This window comes from Vespula pensylvanica, chromosome 7 (genome assembly GCF_014466175.1).
Source record: "Vespula pensylvanica isolate Volc-1 chromosome 7, ASM1446617v1, whole genome shotgun sequence".
Taxonomy (NCBI): Eukaryota; Metazoa; Arthropoda; class Insecta; order Hymenoptera; family Vespidae; genus Vespula; species Vespula pensylvanica.
Genome location: NC_057691.1, coordinates 2982749 through 3007600, shown reverse-complemented (window position 1 = coordinate 3007600; position 24852 = coordinate 2982749). Strand labels below are relative to the sequence as shown.

At 31.2% G+C, this 24852-nt stretch overlaps 2 protein-coding genes across 5 annotated transcripts in view; one reads left to right on the top strand and one right to left on the bottom strand.

Moving 5' to 3' along the window:
* Positions 1–2016: 2016 nt before the first annotated feature.
* LOC122630777 (transcription initiation factor IIA subunit 1) overlaps positions 2017–24852 on the top strand; it is a 36107-nt gene continuing 13271 nt past the window's right edge. The window contains exon 1 of the mRNA XM_043815661.1: positions 2017–2116. The gene's annotated coding sequence lies outside the window, so the exon portion shown is untranslated. The remainder of the gene's footprint in view (positions 2117–24852) is intronic.
* On the bottom strand, positions 3210–23454 carry LOC122630775 (scavenger receptor class B member 1). Of its 4 annotated transcripts, none has more exons than XM_043815658.1 (11): positions 22310–23173; positions 15723–16688; positions 7080–7171; positions 6442–6602; positions 6230–6368; positions 5668–5871; positions 5430–5574; positions 4999–5253; positions 4799–4917; positions 4170–4626; positions 3210–4139 (listed from the first exon to the last, which is right to left on the bottom strand). In XM_043815658.1, the coding sequence occupies exons 2-10, from the start codon at positions 15901–15903 to the stop codon at positions 4192–4194; spliced, it is 1731 nt and encodes a 576-aa protein (XP_043671593.1). In that variant the 5' UTR covers positions 15904–16688; positions 22310–23173; the 3' UTR covers positions 3210–4139; positions 4170–4191. The 4 variants fall into 4 exon arrangements, with proteins under 4 accessions (XP_043671593.1, XP_043671591.1, XP_043671592.1 ...); XM_043815656.1 differs by having other exon boundaries at positions 3210–4626; positions 22310–22464; positions 23034–23173; XM_043815657.1 differs by lacking the exon at positions 22310–23173 and adding an exon at positions 23180–23454 and having other exon boundaries at positions 3210–4626.

The window sequence follows — 24852 nt, the reverse complement described above, 5'->3', positions numbered from 1 at the left end:
TCGAATCAGCAAAGATTTTTGGACGTGTTGGATACTTAGTATTAAGTATATTAATACTTCGCACTCTCTTTCGTGATTTGTTTGTTATAAAGAATATATAATTTTTTATACATGTAGATATAGTAAAGTAAAAATAGTAAAAATACAAAGTAAACATGGTCCTATAAAAGGATGAGACCATAAGATGTGTCATAGATTTTGTAGTTTTTTCGATACTTTTTAATTTTTCAAATGCGAAGTGTTAATAATAGATTCATCGATTAGATTAAATATCTGCTTGAGCATTCGAGTAAATGTATCTGTGTAAATGTGTACAATTGGTGAATTTTTTGATCCATTGATCGTGCACATGCTAGGATAGTCGATAAAATATATAATAAGCTTTTATTTTTAATTTCTTTTTATATATTGCACTTATTGTTAGGGAATGCTCTAGCAATTGTTAAGGCTCGAAGAAAAGAAGAGGCTATATGCCGAAGAGGCCCCCACGAATTGTGGCTCAAGAGGGCAACTATCGACAACGAGTCATCTTTTCAGAGGATCATATGTTCCTCTGAGAATGGCTCGTTGTCTTATGATATTTTTCTATTTTTTTACCACGTTGTCACCTTGCTCGTCAGTAGTAATTGTTATAACTAGAGATGGTGGCTTATTCCTTCTCAAATTGGTAAATTATATTAGAAGGTTTTTTAAAATTTCATAATTTTATTGCATGTTTACTCATAAAAGTATAATTATGATGCATGATGCATGTTGGGGTTCTAATGCTTCATTTTTTATGCTTTAGCACATTTATATTAAGAATAATATTAAGGATCTAGTTCTAAGATTAAGTTATCTTTAAGATTAATTTAAGGAAAAAATGGCAGATCAATAAACTATCTGCCATTTAGTAATTAAGATAGTTTAAAAAGCTTGAATGCATGTTGGTTTGATTCATGAATAAGTTCCATTAGTTGTAAAATGGTATTTACTTGTGAATTAATTATCCTAGTTGACTTTTGAATCTCCAACTTGAGATTTATTAATATATTATATAACATAATATGTTAATTCTAAATGTAATATAGTAGTGATTATAAAATACATGTACTTTGTATATTTTCAGAATGTACAAATTACATGTAAAAATTATGTCAAGTAATTATGTCTCGATAGCCTTGTAGAATTTTACTGATATTTTAAAAATAATTAGTAAAGAATCCAGGCTTTTTCCCACGGGAAAGTTACGGCAAAATCGTGGTTGATGAATCTTCGATCGACTACGATCGGGTCGATAGAAGATTCATTAAACGGGATTAATTAGTATGTTTTTTTAGCCTGTGGATCTCCACATACAGCAATCTCCATGCAGTGGGATCTGGGTCGGTATTACTTGCGATCTATTAAAATCTAATTATGAATTATCTATTTATTATTATTCTGATTGTATTATTTTTGATAATATTATACAAGTAATACCGAGCGAATGGCTGCTTATTTCAATGCGTTTTCAAAATATTTTCTTTACGATTTTAACTTAAAGTAGTAAAGTATCTTAAATTTTATATTTTCAATTATATTTCAGTAGATAAATAGATGAAATATACTAGAATTTTTAAATTATTTCTTAGAGAAACGCACTGAAAATTTTTAATTTCTTTTTTATTTTTATTTATTCTGAATTATTTTTATTTATTTTTATTAACGCTTTTCAGATGACATATTATATTTTTTATTTTACTTATGTTCATGATTATATGCGCATGTTTTAGTATTAAAAATCTGTTTTTAAATACATATAGTGAGCTCCTAAACAAAGAGCGAAAGATAGCATATAAATAATAGCTTTAAAGTACCCCCACCAATTGCCAAATAATTCTTGGAAGTGAGTCTCCGGCAAGGAACAAAAGAAACAACATACGTACGTGATAATATTCTACTATATGTATATTTATATACATGTTTTTGTATACGCTGCTCTGTACGTAGTATTTAGGCAGTATCTACAATAGCATGTGTAAACAATCTAAGAACGATCAAGAGGACAACCTTCCTAGTTCATCTCTTCGCAGTTCTTGTTTGTATCAGCAGCCGTTCAGACGTGTTCAGACTGGTTCCTGCTTCTTCAATTTTGGTTCGTATAATTTCTTACTTACATTATATATAATATATTATTTTATTCGATTTAATCATTTACGGCTTATTAATCTTATTTTATATCATCTTAGACGAGTATATAATGTATTTATATGCTAAATACCCGATTCAAATTGTGTATAAAATCGACTTGGTTGATTGATTGTAACTAATTACAATTCAATAGGTTGTAACAGTTCTTTTTTATTTCTCTATTAAATGAATAGATCTTGATGTATTATTTATTTAAAATTAATTGCATTGAACAGATACCAATGTAAATTTTTATGCGAGACATTGAAGATAATTTTCTAATATTTAAACAATTTATTTATAAATATATTAATATTTAAATAACCTAATGTTAAACAAAGAAAGTGGTTATAATAGTAATTAATATAGTTTTTAAGTAAAACATTTTGAAAATTTCCATTATCTATAGAATTTTTTGGTGCAACAGATATCTGTTTTATCAACGAAATGAAATATTATCCGTGGTAATATAGCGCTATAATAGAGGGAGCAATGTTAAAAATAATTTCTCTTCTATCGACTAATCGGTAATAGTCAATCGCTGAGTTTCCGACTCGTACATTATAGATGGTCTATATAATGAACCCCATATTTAACTGAATATTGATAATACTAGATTTACACTTTACCGACGTGTCGGTAATAGAAGTTATGTTTTCATGTCAATAACAATAGGCTTTTGTTCTACAAAATATTGAAATAGTATATATTTTATAAAATATAAAATATATATTCTGAATTTTATAATAAGTTGTAAAGTAGATTTCTTGATTACTAACTGATAGTAAAATAAAGAAATTAATAAATAAATTCTTAATTTGCTAAAATTCAGAGTAAACTGTTTTTATTTATTTTCGAAAAAAAAATGTATTTATAATCTAATTCATCGATTAATACAATTTATTTCGAATTTTACAGTACTCAACGAGAATTCAGAATAAAATCGAAGTACCAATTTTCAAGTTTATTTAATTAATTCGGTTTAGTTAATCTAAATAGTAACTGATAAAATCAAAACTAATAAGAAGTCGTACACTAAATAAATGAAAAACTGTGAATTATTATTCTAATATAACAGCAAAATACCACATTTATTTAATGAGCAATGTTCACTTCCTAAATACGAATTACAAAATTATAAAATATTATTCGATTATTCGAATGTTTACGGATGCAATTAATTCTCACAAAACACCACCCTTTTTAACAATTAATTATTACATTATCGAAGTAAAAAAAAGAATGCAAAAATATCATCGTTATAAAAATTATACGATGATGTTAATAGAAATATTATTTTATTTTTTAATGCTATTAGAACCTTTTTTTAATCCCTATAAGTTAGATCAGCGTAGCTAATCTAAAAACTGTATATATTTTGAAATATTTCAGTGATTGTTAGATCTTTTAACAGAAGACATAAATATACATATGTATATTCGTTTAACAATAGAATTTGGTAATCATTGATAGAAAACATATTAAAATATATGATGTTAATATTGCACTAGATTTTAACCGAGAGCATCTCAACTGGTCAACGAAGAGAAACATAATTTAATTATGGAATAAGAGGGAAGACAAGTTGAAGACGTTTGTTTCGATCGTCGACCAATTCGATACGGCCTAAATCGCGTTAGTTTGTATTTTGAGGATTATAAATAAAGGGACGGAATCACAGACATGACAAAAATGAAACGATCTTCTCGGGACGTTTATCACGACCTGTACTTTTAAACCGTTGTTGAACCACGAAAGTAATGAACGCGTTGCGTGTTGTCTCATTTATAGCACACTTAATCGTTCGTTTTATTAGCTCGACGACAAATCTTTACGAAACTTTGGTGTAACATATCGAACGTATGGTAGTTTCGTCTTATGGAATAATGTCTTATAGTCTAATATTAATGTCATTGGTATTATTATTTTCTTCTTTCATATCGTTCCGTTTCGTTCCCTTTCGTTTCGTTTCGTTTCGTTTCGTTTCGTTTCGTTTCGTTTCGTTTCGTATAGTTTCGCTTTTTTATCTAAAAGTTTCGATCATACAACTACATCGGTAGATATCTCTTCGATATCGTTACTCAATAAAATATAATTGGAGTCCTTGTTGACGAGTAATCGATGCTGTTGATTTACTAAGAAGGACGATCCTCTTCTAATAGTCCTCTTTCCTAACTCTATCGCCTCGTGCGTAAACACGACGTTATTGTGAGCCTTGACGAAGACCACGATTATAGTTATCAAACCGACTAGAATCAACCCGTAACTGACACAAGGTACTGCAACGTCCGCGAAAGTTGTCGCCAAGTAAACCCATCTTCTGATCGATGGCGTCAATTCTTCGATACCTTCTTCGAGCCACATTATCGGAAACACTATATCAGGAAAGTTCGCCACCACGCCGATATTCGGCTGACGTTCTACCTTTAGATTTATCTGTACTCTAACTTTTCCTTCTATAGGTACACCGAGTTTCTGAAAAGAAAATTTAATATGATAATAAGAATGGCTCGAACGTATTTTCAAACATTCTTCATCGTATTTTCTTCCCATAAAAATTCTTTCGTAAAGAAGAAGAAAAAAAAGTAAGAGAAAAAAAAAAAAAGAAAAAAGAAAAATTTCTCTTTTTTACTTAGCATATATTTACCGGTTGTATTTTAAAATAAGTTTCGTGTAATTCCGGAACTGGTTTTAATCCTACGACCGCGTCTAAAAGTTCTGCATCAGCTTGATAGAAATGTGGAAAAGATAAGTAGACCGGTGCAGCTGCAAAAAAACACATTTTTATCTTTCAAATTAAAAAGAGGATAAGACGTAACGATCGATCATTCCATAAAATTAACTTACTGTATTGGCAAGGACTGATATTTTGCAATCCTTTTTTTGGACAAGTAGAAGGATCATCCATGCAGAAGCATTTATTTTCTGGATTATTATCATCAGGCTTTCCAAAAACCATTTCCGGTGGCGTATATAAATCTGCTTTTATGCAACTATTTTTTACTGGTCCACGATATTGTAATGGCAAGACACGACAGAGATCCTTGTCCCAAACATGAACAATGTCTGATCCAGTTTTATCTCGCGGAGGAAAAAACGAACCTTCAAATATAAATATACTTTCAGTAATAAGCTTATCAACGTTATCTCTTTTTATTTTTATTTATTTTTTAATCTCGGATATGTCAGCTTAATCTTTTGCAATTCAAATAGACGGGACAAACATATTTGAAATAGATCAACAAAAATTATATTTATAGCCGCCATAACAAATTTACCTTCAGAAGCTGTGATAGAATTGCACGGTGCTTCTGGCCAATAAGGTAGATGATCCAATCCATTTAATCGATTTATAAGACCAAATACTTTCATATCTGTGTGTCCCGTATATATCGTCGATACCTCACTTAACGTACCGTTTCTCTACAATAAAAAATATTAATTTAAATAAAAATAGTTTCGTATACATCGTTCCTATGAAAATGATATAAAAATAAAGGTTGTATAATAACTTACGCCATTTAGAAGTCCCATTTTACTCATAGGACGTCGACTTACAGGAAAAAATCGATGTGCTATACTAACGAGTGAATCTTCGTAACCAAATACAAGTTCCTGAACAGTTAAAGGAATAAATGGTTTCATTTTCATTCCACTTAGGAACATCGATAAACCAATCGTTATAAATCGAGGTAGGCTCTTGCTTTGTGTCGAAAGTGTCTGAAATTTAACGTAACTTCACATAAAAATGTTCTTAAAGTTTCTGTTGAAATCGATTTTAGAGAAACCGCAGGTATAACCACAAATGATAATCTTTGTAAAAATATACGAAATCCATAGATGATGAATGGATGAAAAAGAAAACTTATATAAAGGAAAAAAAAGAAGAAAAATCATATAATTTATTTCGATTAAATTTCATAACGATCAAATTGTAATGATTTCTTGTGATGAAGTACCGTATCATGATAATTGCTTTCCCGTAATATAATAACTTATCATCCATCCAATGATCATGAATCATGTTTTATAAGAAATTTATGAAAAATGATCAAACCTGATCATACTTCTAACTTACAAGCAGCGGAATATTAGGAACCATTACTTTGAGATCTCTATCTCTGGACATTTCAGGAACGAAATTTAGAATTTTCTTGTGTTGGTAGGTCACAGTACCGTTATTATGGAAAACTATGTTGACTTTTTCCATATCTTCCCTGTAAATTACAAACGAATTTAAAATCAATTTTCTTCATTTTATAGAAATTTGTTTGCCTTTAAAATATTCACCTATAAACGAAAGGACCGATTTCTTGTAGTTTCGGCTTTTCGTTGAATTGTAAAAAGCCTTCGGTATTGGTCATATTGAATATATAGACTTTGGTCAATCGAACAACTCCAGGTTTCTGCCAATATTGAAAAGAGAGCGAGCCATTCCATAAACGTAATTGCTGCAAAAAAGATTATATTAAAATGACAACTCAAATATTCCTGTAATTAAGCGAGAAATTTCAAAACGTTTATCGAAGTATAAAAATATTTCACAAATGGCGATAGCAAAAGTGTTATTAGAGTGTGGACAATTACACTTGCATGTACTTTAACACTGTATATTTGTTAAGCACGAGAACTACTCGTTATATATCTATTAATGAGTTATAGAAAGGTCGGACGGAACTAGATTATTATTGAAACATTGAAACACCACTTGCATTCGTTCCTTGATATTAACGAGCATATTTATGAACAAAAAAAAAGATAATAATCTATTTAAAATAAAACGTCTATATCAAGGCTAATAAAATAATAATTACGAAATGCCTAATGATGAAAAATTATATTATTCCGTTATATTAATAAAAATGGTCATTTATCATAGTCTTAATGGACGGATACAATTGCATAAAATTATAATATAAATAACTTACCTTCAAAATAACGTAATCTACCCATGGTATACTGCTAAGAACGATACCAATGATAAGAGCAAGCAGGCCAAAACAAATTGCTGCTATTCTACCTGAAAAGACAACAAAGAAACGGAAATAAAAAATAGTAGAAAAAAGAATTTAAATGCTAAGGAAGGCTTAAAACAGACGTGTTTATTGTGCTTGTTAAAAAAATTTATTTGAAATTTAAAAGTCTTTTAACCTCAAGTGGTATTACATTTTTAATATATTATTATGTAAAAAAAAAAAAATTATATAAGAAATTGCCTGAGGAAATAATTTATGTGTACTATCCATATCATCTAGCACTCTAATCTAAGGAGAGCGTGATAACTTTTTTTAACAACTTCGTAACATTTATGAACTAACCTTATATAATTTTGCAATCATTCATGCTAATGAGAAATTATTAATTCTTAGTAGAATAAAAATTTATATAATTATGCAATATTAAGTGATTTTTTTAACAATTTTTATAAGGAACGATTAAAATCTCTTATATTTATGAACGTAATTATATTATAGCACATATACTGTTCGTGAAGTATAAATCTATATTAAATCAAAAATAATTCATCTATACTATATTTCGTTGGTACTTTTTTCTTCGAACAAATTAGGAATATCCTCGCATGCAAATGTGTCGAAAATGTAAGGTCATTCAAAGGATACAGTGATCTAGGTTCTTAAGTAAAAGTTATTTTTTTGTTTATATAACGATTCTCAATTACTTTCAAAAATTAGCCAAAGGAATAAGAAGTAGTCGCGAAAGAAATGAAATTTCACAAACAGAAATTGCACATATTAATTTAATTTGATTTTAAACATCGTAACCGATATGCTACGTTGTAAAAACGAAATGATTCACGTACATTAATCCAAATAAAAATTGATCGTTTTGCAGTCGAAAAGATAAAAAAGACATTAAATTATACGAAATAAAAATAATTCGTGAAAATATAGATACATCATTTTAATTAACAGTGAAATTTGCTGCGTCTTTTAAACGAACAAACAATTACCATGTAAGGTGCTAGTCGCACTCTGAAATTCCGCATTTCGCAATAGGCAATATTACCCGATAGGTCAATTAAACCTGCATTTCCTGAAAGCCATATGTGTAGATTTCTACAAATAGGTGTGTGACTTAACTAACATTAAAACACATAAGAAAGTGCGTATCTTTTTCAGTAATCTATGATAACAATACGTAAACGAAATCAAATACGAATACAGACACGTAGACGAATACGGAATACGTCGAGGATGAAAAGAAAGTTATAGACCTCGGACATCTGTCAACGAAGTAACGAGCGACCCTGGCATTATGTCATCGTGTAAGCCCTCTAATAAATATGAAACTTGCACAATCACGGAAATATCCATTAGCTGTATTTGATAACCAATCCTTGTTTACTGCATTCCGAACATGTAAGACCGAATAATTGATCTTGAGTCATGTTCAATAGTCAGGTCATTTAACTAATACTTCATTATTAAATTAGGATTCATTCGATTCCTCACAAATTTTACGATAAACTTGAAATGTTATTGAAAAATAAATTGCCTCTTAAATATGTTCGGAAAAAAACGTAAGAATTACTTTAACATCTCTAACTTTAGCATCGATTCAAAACAATCTTTATATTTTTCGAGAAGATAAAAGATAAAATAATGGACGGATGGAAGTTTTTTTTATAAACATCACTTCAACCGTGTTTTTTATAAACAAAATAAAACGAAATGATCTTTCAATGATTAACATGAATACCTAACGGAGAATACCAAACAACCTTGAGATTCCTCTGTCTTGGGTCCTACAATCTGACAAAAAAACTGCTGATGGTTCGTCTTTACGAGCGAGTTAAAAGTTTCGTTCCGAAATCAAGGATACAGCCTGCGGCACAATTCAATGAACTTCATGTATGTATCAATTCGTCCTTCGTTCTACATGTGTATGTATATATATATATACATATATATACATAGGTTTATCAATTAAGATCAAGTTACCAGTCTGAAAGCGGTCATTAACAATTTTTACTGCTTTTCGACATTGATCTTACTTCTTTATTTATAATCAGAACAGACAAATAAAATAGAGCAAGGACGATTTCAATTCCGAAAAAATAAATTGATCCATAAATAAGAAAATATGACACATCCATCATCGCGAGTGTAATTTTTGCATTATAGTGTAGATCGAATTGTGAACATCGCAGAGAAAGTATTCCAACTTCTTACCAAAAAAGGTTCGGTTGATGGTATTTGTTAATCACTGAATGGTATAAATTACATAGTGCATTATATAATGAAGCGATCTCTCCTTCCATGAAAAGTGAGACACCAGCTATTTTAAAGTTCGGTTTCTTAATCACGTCCCCTTCCCAGAAGATAAACGAATTTCAATGATTTACAAAATTTTTTCTAATGATATTTGACATCTCGAGTTATACTCGTAAGATGGCAACTTATTTGGTCTTTCAATGACATTGAATAGAAAAAACAAATGCAATTTTATAAAAACCCTTCTTGTTGTATTATTATTATTCCATTTATTGATATGAATTTTTTGCTGATTATTTTCCTCCAGATAAGAAACTTATGCTAATAGAAAATAGAAGATATCCTTGTATCTTCCTCTTAATCTTCACTATATCTTTTTTACATAGTCGTATATAATTCCAATAAAAAATTTATGCTACTTCATCTTTAATCGAAGCGACGACAATTTAAATTAAACTCGCCATCAGATAATTTAGTGTCAACATTATGGGGAGACATTAAAGATTTATTATTATTATTGTCTTTATAGCGATGACAAAAATCGTAATGTCAGTTTGAAATATACGAAACTTTTGATTGATTTAGATTGTGTAGTGCGTAAGATATTGTTAATTTTGTTTTTCGCGACAGAATATGATCTATCGTATTACTCGTTTGTCTTACGTAGGATTCTTTTCATTCGCGCCAGAACGTATCTCATCATTAAGGTCAGTCGTACTTTTTTTAGTCAATCGAAATGACCACAATTTTCTTTCTTTTCTGTTTTGTTTTTTATTAACGACGTTATTCATTTAGAAAAGAAATCTATTTAACAAAAACGAGTCCATTCAATAACTACAGATGATGTAAAAATTCAACAATCGATTTAATCCGATTAAATCAACAATAGTTTATTGTTCGACTTCATCAAATGCAACAACAACATGAATATTACTAGAGAAAAATATAAGAAAATAAAAAGAACGTATATGAAGAAAAAACTAATTTATCACAATTCGAATAACTTATAAACAGTAACTGACCTTCGATCGTGACTCTATTATCTTCTGAAGGGCAATGTCTTCAAAAATCATCCCTGAAGCATTTACAAATATTGAAAAGAAAAAAGAAATACCAATAACCAGTTTCTTCTGATTCCTTTCTTTCTTCGAAACCAGACACAAGGACAAGAAATACGTCTTTATAGCTTTTTTTATTATCGGAAAAGACAAGCAAAAAAAATTTAACTACTAGGGTCACTCAATGAGATACAAGGTTGTCATTTAAATATCTGCATTATATTGTCACAGGTATAGCATTAAATTGCAAAAGAAAAAATTATAACTACTACATGGAAAAGTAAATTTACTAATCATACTTAATGAATGTAAACACCGTAATATATATAAATTTTTTGTCATTAATTTATAGAAGGAAGGTTACTTTCTAAAATTTTTCTTAGCGTCAGTGTAACAATCGATTAAATGATACTCGTTACAGAAATATGTGAAAGGTTTAACTGCGTTTTAATTTAATCGACGAAGCACACTTGGCCCTGTTCCTTTACCAATACTTTTCCCTCTCTTTTTTTATTACAAGATCGAGAATGGATCACGGTATAATAATCTGGAACAGTATTGCACAACTTTCTCGCCAGTAAACGTTATCAATCTGTAGATACAAGAATCCGTCGAACCATAATACGAAGTATTTACTCATGCATGATTTTACTTGAAAAAGCGAGAAGCTTATTTATATGCCTATATGAAACTTAATCTAGTAAATGAAAACCAGTTTAACAAGACTCAAAGTTGAAAGTATCGAACTCTGTAACTTATTTTTGAGTGACGTTAAATCTCTGCGTTTTCTCGATTAATTTCAATCCCTACTTAAGCTAGTTGTTGCGACGTATCAAATATTTAAATATTCTTGAACAAATATCTAATAAATTTGATCCAGTCGGTCGAATATTAATATCGTATAATTAATTCTACAAATTTCTGATTATTATCTAATTTTACTATTAGACTAATCCGTCATCGTATCAAACCATAAAAATCCATGACGTATTTTCTTCGCACCTTGAATATTCTATTTGCAAATCGAAAAAACAATATGTTAATACGATAAAAAAAAACCATGTTATCACGGTAGCATCAATCCCTCAGAGGAAGTAAGAATATAAATACGTAGATACATACTTTATAAACGATGAAGATATATTATCTTAAAATTCATGAAACAAAAAGATAAAAGAAAAATGACACCCGAGCATAGTATATCGAATATAATCACCGTGAATTAGCCGTTTATAAAATTTATAGTCGGTATTATGCTTATCTATAATGTTACGAACGATCGTAGAGTTGCGTACGGTTGTAAACTTTCACTAAAACGATTTTAGAATTTCGCACATTTCACACAAAAATATACGAAAAGTTGAAGACATTTAAACTGATTTCTCGTGACTCGGCTAACAATTTCGAAAATCGAAAGAAAAAAAGAATCGAACAGTGTATCTTATTGAAATATAGACCTTTGATTAAAAGAAGATAAAAAGAAAAGAAACTGCATTACGAAATGCATTTTATATGTACGTCCGTATATGTACGTTCGTACTTACATACACGTGTGAAAAATTACCACATAGGGCATAGGTACTACCTACTATTACCTTATTCGCTTTACGAAATGCTAAAGCTAGTCAATCTTTTTTTACTTAGCAAAATTAACTGACTTAAAAATCATCGTAAATTATTTATAAAAATTCAAACTCGAGATCGTTGTTACTTCGTCTAAACTTCAAACATTTCGATCGGTTATTAACTCAACAACTAAGATTGCCTAACCAAGACTAATGACACGTAACAAGAGACGAGGACGTTTCGGTTCGAGACAGGGTCGAGTTCGTCAGAATATGCGTTACGTTCGAACGTGAGAGTTTTACAGCTACTATAAACGGACGCTGAAAATGCTGAGACAGTGAAAGTGATCTCAAAAAATGTCTGACGAATGACCAGTCGGATTGCCTGTATCTGTCTAAAGAAGAAGAAGACTTCTCTTCTGTGTTATTCATGGAAACATCACGTAGGTCATATGTTTATGAATAATAATTTCTTGTCAGTAAGTTTTGCAATTCTCAAGAAAAATCTTTCGAACCGTTTCGAAGGATTTTGTAACGGTAAAAATAAAAGAAAAAAGAAAAAGAATTGCTGCATTTTAAAGAAAACTTTTGAAATTTCTTCTTATTTTCATTTATCTTATCCATCTTTCGAACTTAATCTTAAATACGATATACCGTACGAAATCGTTCAAGCGTCGAGAAACGTGACAAATCGTCGACGGTTCCGCAACATTTTTTCTAAAGAATCTTCTTCTACGTCTTCTTTTTTTTTTACTTCTACTACCGTCATTACGTCCTCGTTTGACATTCGACACGAAGAATAAGCATAATTGCAAGAAATATCCTTTCGATCAGATAAGTTACAAGCAAAGTTCTTGTTTCGTTTTGTTTTAATGAAAAAAAAAAAGGAGAAAAAGAGAAACCGAGTGTAATTATTATCAAAAGATTGATAAGAACTATTAACATAAGTCGACTGTATGCGGAACAATTAAGATTCGAAAGTTAAATTACATGGTTGTAATTAAAATCCTTCCAATATATTTGTATATATTTACAGGGTTAATTGTTGAGTAAGAAATAGATAAGTTATAAAAATATCAAATTTTAAAAAGAACGGTTGACAAAAATTGCGGCAAAGCGACTTCATTCATAATTATTTACATAGAGAATAGAAATTACACTATAGTAGAACTGGAGTATTGAATGAGAAAGCAACTTGCACGGTGAAGGTTGAACAGTGAAATACAAATAAGAAACATGAACTGGGAAGTGTAAAGTAGAAAAGTTCAACGGGAAGTAATTGTAGAACAAAAAAGTTGTCGATAGAAAAACAATTCTTTATCTTTTTTGTGTGAACGTATGACAATTATTAGCTCATATGTTTTTTTTGTTTCTTTTTCTTTTTTTTTTTTGGAAATAACCATCTCGCCCATTCAAATTGATGATATTTATATTCCGTGCGGAAGAATTTAAATATTCGATAAAAAAACAAGTGGATTTTTGTGATAATTTAATGAATTTGAATAAATACATACAATACGTGAATATCAATTGCTTGTATATATATGTTAAGATTAAAAGAAAAAAAAGAAAAGAAGAAATTGAAGAAAACAGTTTTTGTGAATATGAAATACGGAAGCATTTACATTATTGATTTATGACGAGAGAAGTATTGGGAAAAAAGTAATTAAATGTTTTGCGAGAGTCGTCTAAGAACAATACACGCCTACTTCTCTGAATAGTTGACGTCAGAGAAATAGGCAAGAAAGTTTGATGATAATGAGATAACTCATGGCATACCACTTAACACTTTTTAATACGAAATTCTTTAATAATTAGGAAATATGTTTACGTGGATCCTAATGATGTAAACTGTTCCATGGAAAAAAAAAATACCAGAGTCATCGTCGATAAAATTCTTAAAAATCGATGAACGATATCGAGATTACAATTTCTCTTTCTTTCTCTTAAGAAGTTCGTAACAAGAATGATATTTCGAAAGGAAGAAAGCGAACCGTATGTTTCCACTTACAAACTATAAGTTCACGCCTACCCTGTAATTGAAATAGCTAACTGCATCTCTCAAGTGTATGACCTATATCTACAATACACGTGCTTCTTATAAGAATACATTCTAACGAAGGAACGTATGTATGCTGCCGGTGCAAGTAACTATCATATTAGAAAGTCGACGATTGCGGCAAATCTGGTAGATACAGCGGACTAACTTTGCCATCGTCAATATGTCGTCGAACGTAGAGTTATCGAATGGCGTGGTTACAACTTTTACGATGTTTACTTACGTTAAAGCTGCCCTAACTTCCCGGACTACCGGTATTGTGTCAACTACGAACATGCATCGGATGCTCAACAATCGTTACGCTTCGTTTAGACACGTCATAACGGTCCAACAATTGCTTGCGGTTATGATACATCGCACATAGTTGATAGTTTAACGGATCAAAGGATAATATTACATAAGCCGAATAAATGTTAGTTGATTTTATGAATGATAATAGTCATTCTTGATTTCAGCTAGACTTCTCTTATTCGCAATAAATACATACTCTAACGAATGATAATTATTGGGAACTTTTTAATATCCTTTCGTGTCCTCTTATATGTTACCATGAACCGTAAGTAGGACCGTATGTATGTACGTACATATCTATAGCATTTTTCTCGAGATGCACGCAACATTCAAATGAATGTCATATGCATAGATATTTTCTTTAGAAAAATAAACTTTCGACATATAAACCGCGGTCGTTCTATTCATTTCGAGAGAAGCGAAATTCTAACGAAACGATTATCCTTTCAGTCACTCTCATTTCTCTGTTTAATAATATAAATACGAACATGTGTTCGACCTAGATTCGAGATTCACCCTGTACTTGAAGAAATTAGAATCCGGTTCTTGATATCTCCTAAAAGAATTCTATGAAATCGGGTCACGTTAGACGATATAAATGATACGACATTAAGTAGAAATAACGATTCGAGAGAGAAAGAAAGAGAGAGAGAGTAGGCCGGGGTGCAGTAGGCCAGTGGAACAGGTGATAGAGGACAAGTTGCCCCACTGTGTTCTCCATAACGCAACAGTAGGATTACGCTTTGCTATCGGCAACATACTTAACGTCTATCGTTTCGAACTCTCCCGTTAGGAGTAAAAGGAGTCTTGCCCTGAAGAATCTTGCCGTGACTCGTGATAGCTTGGAAACGTGTACTTCGCGAAAACAATTAAGGAGAAAGAAAGAAGGAGAGAAATCGAAGAGTTATTCGTACGACAAAACCAGTTTCAACCTCTTAAAATTTTCTTATACAAATACGATAATTAATTGATACTTAGGCATAAAACAAAATTTTTTTAATTCTAATCGTATAATCATTTCTGTTGATGTTCCCTATTCTCATTAGAATTAATGAACATTTTCGCTCGGCCAGTTGTAATAGCAGATTGGCAAACATAATCCGCAACGGTGATTACGTCTAATTCTATTACTGGATAGAATCGGGTCGTTTAGCACGCAGACTGCCGTTAAAATGTACCTGCGTAAACCCGATCTTAATCTCCGATAATTTGGTATTTCGGAATAGTGTTTATATGTTGTACCGTGACTAAAGGTAATAATGCAGTTTTTATTATTAAAAGTAAACCACATAGTACGAACAAATATATAAGAATAGAAGTATGTACAAAGGAAAGAAAAAGTGAAGCTAATATTAGTACTCACTGTGTTTTAACTTGCCCCCTCTTGAAATGAGCATAGACAATGGTGTTGGTACTTTTTCTGAACAGATGCCATCCTTTTGATTAGATTTTATACCAAGAAGTGCATTTCTTCCAACCTTCATGTATTGCCTTCCCATAGTCTTAGGCGAACCATCTCCAAACAACGACGTTATAAACCTCATCCTTAATTCAAATCTTGCTTAACCGGTCCTTCCAGAAAAGAATGAATAAAAGAACTCGTCGAAGAGTCGATGAACGAAGAAAAAAAGAAAAAGAAGACTCTGCGAGCGTAAGCCAATACGATTTGTCGATAGTTCACACGTAGATGCACGTAATGGATATACGACAGGATGCTTTGTGCTCTGTTTATTGGACAATACGTAGAAATCGCGTTACAGCTAATCCACGATGTGTTACGTTTAGAAAGCACGTCGTCATGTTACTTCTCCCAACATCGTGTTAGGGAATACTTCTGGATATTGTTTGTCTGACAGATGTAAAAACTCATAATATCACGTTATTTGGATCGACGATGAATCGAAAATTGTCTTAGAATTAGACTCGTACCACTCTTTTCTGTTTGCTTTCTTTCTGATTGACCGAACTATGTCGTTCCAGTAACTTAGAATCTCGCGAGAGATCAAGGAGAGGTAACGATGACCTCTACGCTTTCACGCGCCTCTCCAAGAGGAAAAGGAGAAAAAGAAGGGACGAGTCTAAAGGACGTTGGCAAACGACATTAGATCATAGATCTGACCGCGAATTGAAATTTTTAACGAGTGATAAAATAACTTTCACTCTCGGCCGTCTTTCCTTTCTTCTTCTTCTTCTTCTCCTTCTTTTTCTTTTTCTTCTTCTTCTTCTTCTTCTTCTTCTTCTATTTCTTCTTTTCCTTCTTCTTTTTCTTGTACTTTTTATTTTTGCTTAGTAAAACAATTGCTTGTCCTTGACTCCGACACAAATTTACCTAAAACACGAAAGATAAATTTAAGATAGAAAGAAGGAAGGAATGAAAAAAGAAGATCACACGTGCACGAAGAAACTGGTTATCCGGAATTGGCTTACGAGACCGCAATATGTACAATATGCAATGTAAACGTACGCCACGGCGAAAGTTGGCATATCGCAACGGTTCTTTACGTTCGGATTATTACATATCTAGGAGCGAACCGAGCAGAGCGATGTGAAGCAATTGATAGGAAAAACAAAAAGCTTGAACGATCATATGCCTACTACTATTTTCTACTACCAATTTCGAAGAGAAATGAAGCCACACGGATTTACTTTATTTTCGATTACTCATCATCGTTCTATTCACAACAATTTTTTACAGATCTATCGTAGTCGAGAGAAAAAGAGGTGATAAAACATCTAAAAATAATAGATCGAGTTGAAAAGGTGAATGTTTATAAGATAAAGAGTAATAAATTCGACGTATAAACGTCGATCTTTTTATCTTAAGAATAAATATATTTCAAACGAATGGAATAAATTGTCTCATGTATTTTTATCGGTGTTCGAATAATTAAGTGTTTTTTCGTAAAGTGCTTCGTCATTTCACAGTCTACAAAGATCCATGAATATTCAAATCTCACTAGGGTCATCCCGTAGTGTCTCTTATTTCAGAAAAAATATTGCATCTCTAATCATATGTAACATTGACTCGCAAATGTAAGTTCATTGAAGAATTGACAGTATTCATCTCAGCAAAAACCGTGCAAAAACCAATGATATATTAGAAATAAATTTACAACGTGATTATCACATTCATCTTGTAAATCGTAGCGAGTATTGAAATCAGAAATACTTTTTTACGTTATACTCTTCGACATTTAAGTCACTTCGCAGGAGAGACGAAACGAGAACGTAAGAAGAAATGGCTACTGAACTGATAGCATGATCTTGCGTTTATTTTACGGAACGCGTAATCGCTCGAGCATACTTGCATACTAGGAATAGTTTTTATTACGCTCTGGTTAATGGCAGGATATATTAATTGAAGGAACACCGCAAAAATTCTCAACATTTCGCCAATGCAACTCTCATCGCAAATAGCCGGGTATTGGAAAAAAAATATTTTACATGAGATTTCATGCTACCACTTAGACCATCGTAAAAATGAAGATAATAGGTTCAAATGAAACGAACGAAGAAACACTAATGTTTTCTCGCTACGTCGAATTCATTTAAGAACTTCGATCGGGGATTATTGTTATCGAGCAAAATTATTTACGCAATATAAATAAATTCTGTTGAATAATCTCTTTTTCCTTGTTAAAATTTCAATATACATAAGTATCGGCAATGCGATAAAATGACAACGATAACACGACGAGTTTTCAAAATAAATTTAAAACAGTTTTATTATTTAATCGAATAAAGGATATATTTGTATACAGAGATTGATATTGTAAATTTGCAAGAGATCTTCTTAATATTGAATGATTTATTATTAATCAATTAACGATTTAAAATTTTTTTAATTATCGATTATCTATTCACAATAAAAAGATTATTGAAGAAAATCGTTGAAACGCCAATATCAGTGATAATTGTCTTTTTTGTTCAATAATGATTGAGTTAATATAAACAATAATTTACATATTCAATCATATAAAAAGTTAGATGGAAAATTATCGAGATCAATATGAAAGATTTTTCTCTCTATTGATTTACATACACAGATATATACACTTATGTATTTCTATTATCTCGCGTTGACTTGTCGTGTAGAGATTAAATTATTTAAATTCCGCTTCCCTTTCGTGTGTCATATTGACTTATGTTAGTAAAAACTAAACTTCTAGCTTGCTCGTAGATGTATTATGACATCTAACAATTAACGGATAGAAGCAACGATACACGTGTAGTTCAATGCGTATATAACAACGCGGTTAGATTAACAAGGACAAAATCTAATCACCGGTGAAGAAGAAAAAGAAAAAACAACTGGATACTTTCCGCTTCCTCTATCCATTTTTCATAGTCTTGAAGATTTATAAGAGAAGACAATGCAGAGGAAAGTGAAAGGGGTCAGATAAGACGTCAATGTCGTCGATCGAAGGATGTTCAGTCTATCAATTCTTGGATGTTTTCTTTTTTCTTGTTTTTCATCAACGAAGAAACACATGAAGGTTAAAAAAAGATCTTTTACTTGGCAATACTTGCCGTATCTATTATTTTTTTATAATGAAATACCTATTTAGATAAAATATACGTATTACTATTTAAATAAAATAACCAAGCAAATGAAATATAATAAGCACATAAAGTTTTTTACCTTCAGACTCGACCTGTCCTTACCACGAATCGCAATGTACAATTACCCTATCTTTGGAGACAAGAAATCATCTAGAGGATAGTCACCGAATTGACGTATCACGACAACAAGTATTATTATCTAACTTCCTATGTCATTATTCTTCTATACGCTCTTGGATGACCGTTATCAAAGACTTGTAAAAACGATGGAACCTGAATTCATTTTACAGGAACTGTGTTTTTGTTAACCAACATCTATTAAAATTCATACGTTCCGAGTAAAAATCTTGATGCTGAAATCGCCCGTTAAATAAATCGTTTCTTCAGTCAGACGATCTGGCAATAAATATTAACATACTATTGACAAAAAAAATTTATTGCTTACAAAAATATTTATAATCGTGTCCATGAAGTAAAACGCCAATTTTTTTGCAAAAATATTTATAATCGTGTCCATGAAGTAAAACGCCAATTTTTTTGCAATTCGAAATGACCATTTGATCTTCGATAACAATAAAAGTAATGTTACACAATAAAAATATTGTTTCTACCAATGTTTGTCATCGTAAATGATACATCGCTTTATTATAGATAAATATATAATTCACGTATTAATATAATGCGTCTTTCAATAAATAACAATTATCGCATACCTTATCATTAAAAGAACAATGACATACATGCAAATGTGTAAACGATGATTTTATATATATACGTTTATTAATATATATATATATATATATATATATATATATATATATATTATATTATATACACACACACACACGTATAATATATATACTAATTATAACAAAAAATATAATAAAAAAAACTATGTAAAATCCCAAGTAATAATAAGTAATAAACAGATGAATCATTTAAACTCGTCAAAATTTAATACGTGTTCCGACTTAAAAACAAAGATAGGGAAAAGATTATTGAATATCGCTCAAGAGTGAGTATCTTGAAATATTTTCTTACTGATAATATTTTCATTAGAGGTTTCTCAAGCATGATTTTAATAATATTTTTAATTCCGATTTCGAAATCCAACGTGTTCTTTTTTGTACTCATCTGAGAAATACCAGGAAATGATTTTTCCTGTTTTATTTTTTTTTTCTTTTTTTTTCTTTTTTTATTATCTTTTTTTTTTTTTTTTTTGATTAGTTACGTTAAACTCTCGTGGTATTCAGATATTTATAATTATATATCGTATTATTTACATGAAACGACGTAAAGAATAATATACGTAACACTAAATTATGATCCTTAGTTCATGATTTGATAATTATTTTGCGATCTTCAAAGATTTTTAATAATCGGTTATGAGAAGTCCAAGTTTAAAAATTCACTTTTTCAATCTTTTTTTATCTATGGTTTAAACTCGACTATTTTTATGAGGACGCATACGAATAGTCTACGTTATGAATCTGAAGAGTCTAAACCTTTTTAAAAGAGAAGAATTTTAACGGTATTTGCTCGTCGAATTTGTATTTTTCTTTCAAAAATCCTTTGTGTGAGACTCACTAATTATCTGTAATGGAGTATGTACATATTTGCACATTAAAGATAAGTTTTTCGAAGTATAAGATAAAAACGAAAGAAATTTCTTCTTTTTCCGTGACATAAATCGTTGTTAAAGTTTTAAGTAAAGTAACAAACTCGAAAAATAATTAAATTTAAACAAGTTATATGCAAAATAGAAAAATAACTGAGAAGAATCGATAATCATTGACTTTCCATTTAGCTATGATACTAGGAATAGAAACATGTATGAAATGCACATACTTCCGTCTGCTATTACATTGAGTGCCTAAACTAGATCAAGCTTTCACGATCTTTCAACATTTCAAAAGGAAGTGAAATCAGTTAAAACAAGGAATATCATAAAGATATTCGCTACCTCTATTTATTTACTGTAGAAATCATTGTCTAGAAATAACATGTCATTTTTTTCTTTCGAAATTAAATATTTTTCTTTCTTTTTAAGAAGTCATTTTCCTTTTTTTGGCGAGATATGAATCTATCTACCTTTGTTCATTGATAGTATGTTTAAAAAGTTACAAATGTGCGATTAGTCTACGGTAGTGAGCATTTACAATTAGATGATTGTAGGATATAACTGGCCGCCGGTGATAATAATCACAATTATAGCATTAATAAACACCGAGGGTAATAAACGCAATCTTCTCTTCATAAGAAAGTAACAATCTCGATGTAAGTTACAACGGTATTTTTTCATGATGTAACATATAAACAGCTGTGTAATCGTAAAGAACTCTCTCGTTTAATGAAGCGATCGTAATCGTTATATTACGTTGTGTCAAAGAGAATACGAACTCCACACGTTATGTAAATAAACAATTGAAAATAAAAACACAGAGCAATATATTAAATAAAATATGAATTTCATAACGTCAAACTTGAAATAATTTAAATTCTTGTCATAATTATGGAAAGAAAAACAAAAAGAAAGAAAGAGAAAGAGAGAGATCTTAACAAAATCTACGTTGATCGAGATCTTAGAAATGACTGTCATTTCAACCGAACTACTAGTTTACCGTGAAAATGCATTTACGAAACATTATACATACTATGAGAATGAAATACGTATACACGATTCATCGTGTTCATTGAAGCTTATCCACGTGGCACTTCAGAACACCTTTTCGTACTTTGTTGTATTGCGAAAAGGCAATTTTATAGCAAATTTTTAACTATTGCTGTGTTCGAAACTATCACTACTTCTAACAAATTATATTCTAACGATATTTTATAAGTAAATATATCTAAGAGCAGATATGTACAAGGTACAGCTCAAGATATTCTTTTTTTAGAAAGCAGATACGTTTCGTAAGTACTCTCGATCATGCTTACAACGCTCGGTATTCTGTAGCATTTTTATTCTTAACGGGAGAAGAGATTTCTTCGTTTTGTTTTCCTTATTACGCGTACGATCTATTTCATCAAACTATCCTTTTTTTTTTTAATTCGTCTCTAAAATAAGGGAGAATTAGGCACGTAAATCAACTTTAAAAATATAAAGAATTATCTACCAATGATATTTCTAAGGCTTCTCATATATCTCGAAAAGCATTGCCGTATAAACACGTCCGAGCGATGAGTAATTGACTCGTATCACTTGACGCGATCTTGACAATACTGATCGATGAAAAGAAATGGAGTTAAAACGGTATCGATATTTGAACAGGTTTTCAAAAAAAAAAAAAGAAATTAAAAAATAACGTTTTTATTTTCGATAATAGTACTGACCTAAGATTTCTTTTTTTTTTTTTTTTTTAATTTTGAATCGGCATATTTACTTACATAAGATTTCTTCGTTCTTTAGTAGTTCTTTCTCGATCTTTTGTCGTCTTCGAAAAGCGTAGGTTTGAAAGCGCGAGCACGCGCGCAAACACACACACGCGCACGGAAGTACGCACTCGATCGCGGGTTCGTTAACTGGCCAGTAAAATGTACCTCTTTATGTAATACACAAGAAGTCGGAGTGAAAATAGGGTGGGTCGTGGTCGTAGAGCGAGAGAGTAAGAGATAAATAGAAAAAAAAAAAGAAGAAAGCGAAAGAACGAAGTTTCTCTCGTGGATCACCAATGACCAAACAGTTCGTCGCGTTCCTTTCGACAACTTTTCCGCGATCCTCTCCAAGATTTTCCTTCGACGTGAATTTCCGGCAAAATAGAGGACGTGTAATTCCTTTCTCCCTAGATATCACCGTTACGTACACCGTTCGAATTCTTTTATCCTTATCGGCTCAAACTGTATGAAAAGAAAACATAAGCTTTCGACCAAGCGTTCAAATCACCGCCGCGATCGATCTTTAAGCGGACACTGATGATGATTGTGAATTAAATGCTCTGATAAATTGGAAGAAAGAAGAACAAAAGTTAAAACAAAAAAAAAAAAAAGAAACAGAAACGGGTCTAGAGATTCGTCGGTATGGTGAAACGAATCGAACGTTCTTTTGCGGATTTGACCGTTATTATAAACGTAATTTCTTTCTCTTCTTCCCTTCTTCTTTCTTTTTAAATACCTTTCCTCTCTTGTTCTTCTAAACGAACGTGATGTGCACGATTTAAGATTCACGCGCGACAATTGATGATCTACGATCGCACGACGAAGAGATAGTGATTAAATGAAACGGTCTGGACCATCGGTAAAACGTTACTTCGTACCCACCTCGTATCCAAAGGAGAACTCAACGGTAGTGGTAACGATGCCAATGGTGGTGGGTTTGATGCTCCCGCTACAAATACTTGTGGTGGTGGTTGTGATAGTGGTGGTGATGAGGATGGTGGTGGTGAAGAAGAAGATAGTAGTGGTGGTAATGACGACACGACTTTTTCAACGAGCTGCTGGACGTCTAGGTAAACGTACGTCCCGAAGGTTATCTCAGTTTAACAATGCACATGTGTATGTCGCGTACAGTACGATTCTATTTAGTAAAATGAATGACTCCTTTCGTTCGAGAGTCTACTGACCGCGAAGCGCCACGAACGGCAATATCGTGCGACCGAGTGAAAAAGCTTAAAATGCAGCATTATAATAAAAGAAAAAGAGAAAGAGAGAGAGGAGGGAGAAAGAGAGAAAGAGGGGAGAAAAAAGAGAGGAAAAAGAGAGGAAAACGTTTCCTTCGGATATTGAAAACAGCCTGGTGACACCATCTTATCTTTTACGTGTCAAGGATGGTTCAGGTGTACTATTTTGGCGAGCTCCTTTTTATGTATTTTATGGCCGGGATATAAAATTTGAAGAAACTCGCTTCGAATGTCGATTTTTATTTCTTGTCTTTTTCCCCGCTGATTCTTCTTTTTATTTAATCTTGTATAGATGATTGAATGATACTAATAAATTCAAGATAAATTCCTGAATATATAAATATATACATTATATCAAATTTGTGTAAATTTGAGAAGATCAACAAGGATATTCATACACTGATTAATTGTTTAGGACTGGTCAATTTTTTTTCTTAGGCGTTCTTTAAACAATTATAGTTCTTATACACGTGACCGAAACCTTCCATAAAGTCACCTGTTGTAAAAAAAAATATCGACGTTCGAATGAGTCGCATAAACAACTAAGAAGAGAACGTATAAAATATTTCATAAAAATCAATAATCAATAGCGATCTACGTCATCAAAAGACGTATGAATAATTTTCTCCTAGTTGCCTTCTCTTTCTGATTGAATTGACAAATGATAAACGAGTTTTTCTTATCGTTATACATTTACAAGAAGGAGACATGTTGTACATACTTAATTGCGTCAAAGTGTATCTTATAGTAATAGTACGGCCCAAAGGTTAACCCTTGATTATGCTATACGAGTCGTTGCTTCATAATTACACGTTAGCGTTTCTATCGAATGCATTTAACCTGGCCTTGCTCGTTACTCCAAGAAGTTCATTAATCCTTCCGTTTATAAAATCCGCTTTTGATTATCGTCCGACATAGTTAAATATGTTCTTCCCATGAATCGTCTTTTCTTAAAAAATCTTTTAGGATTTGTTATATCAAGAATGAAGGTCAAACTTAGCGACAACATTTTTCTACGCCTCGTTCGTAGAATATTCGCGATAAGTAAACATGGATCAAAATCATATGTTATACAATACTATATATATTTGAAAATGGACAAATAACTTACACGATTCTTCTCTTCACTATTTTAATTTACATGGATAATCCTTTCGTAACAGATATTTACAGATGTGTGGAAAAAGAAACTTAGATTTTTACTACAGTTTTTTACTGTAACAATTTATGTATGTATTTATATACGTAGAATTTTCAATTTATCAGAGATCGGTTTTTTTTTTATAAATCCTTATCTTAAAGCAGAGGTAACGT

Bases quoted from the DNA above. Each gene is read 5' to 3' on its own strand.
- LOC122630775 (XM_043815657.1), bottom strand. From the start codon at position 15,903: ATGAGGTTTATAACGTCGTTGTTTGGAGATGGTTCGCCTAAGACTATG. The intron at 5,872-6,229 runs GTAAGTTAGAAG...GTTAAATTTCAG, and splicing joins TTCCTAATATTCCGCTGCTT to ACACTTTCGACACAAAGCAA. The intron at 4,918-4,998 runs GTAAGTTAATTT...GTTTTTTTGCAG, and splicing joins TATCAGTCCTTGCCAATACA to CTGCACCGGTCTACTTATCT.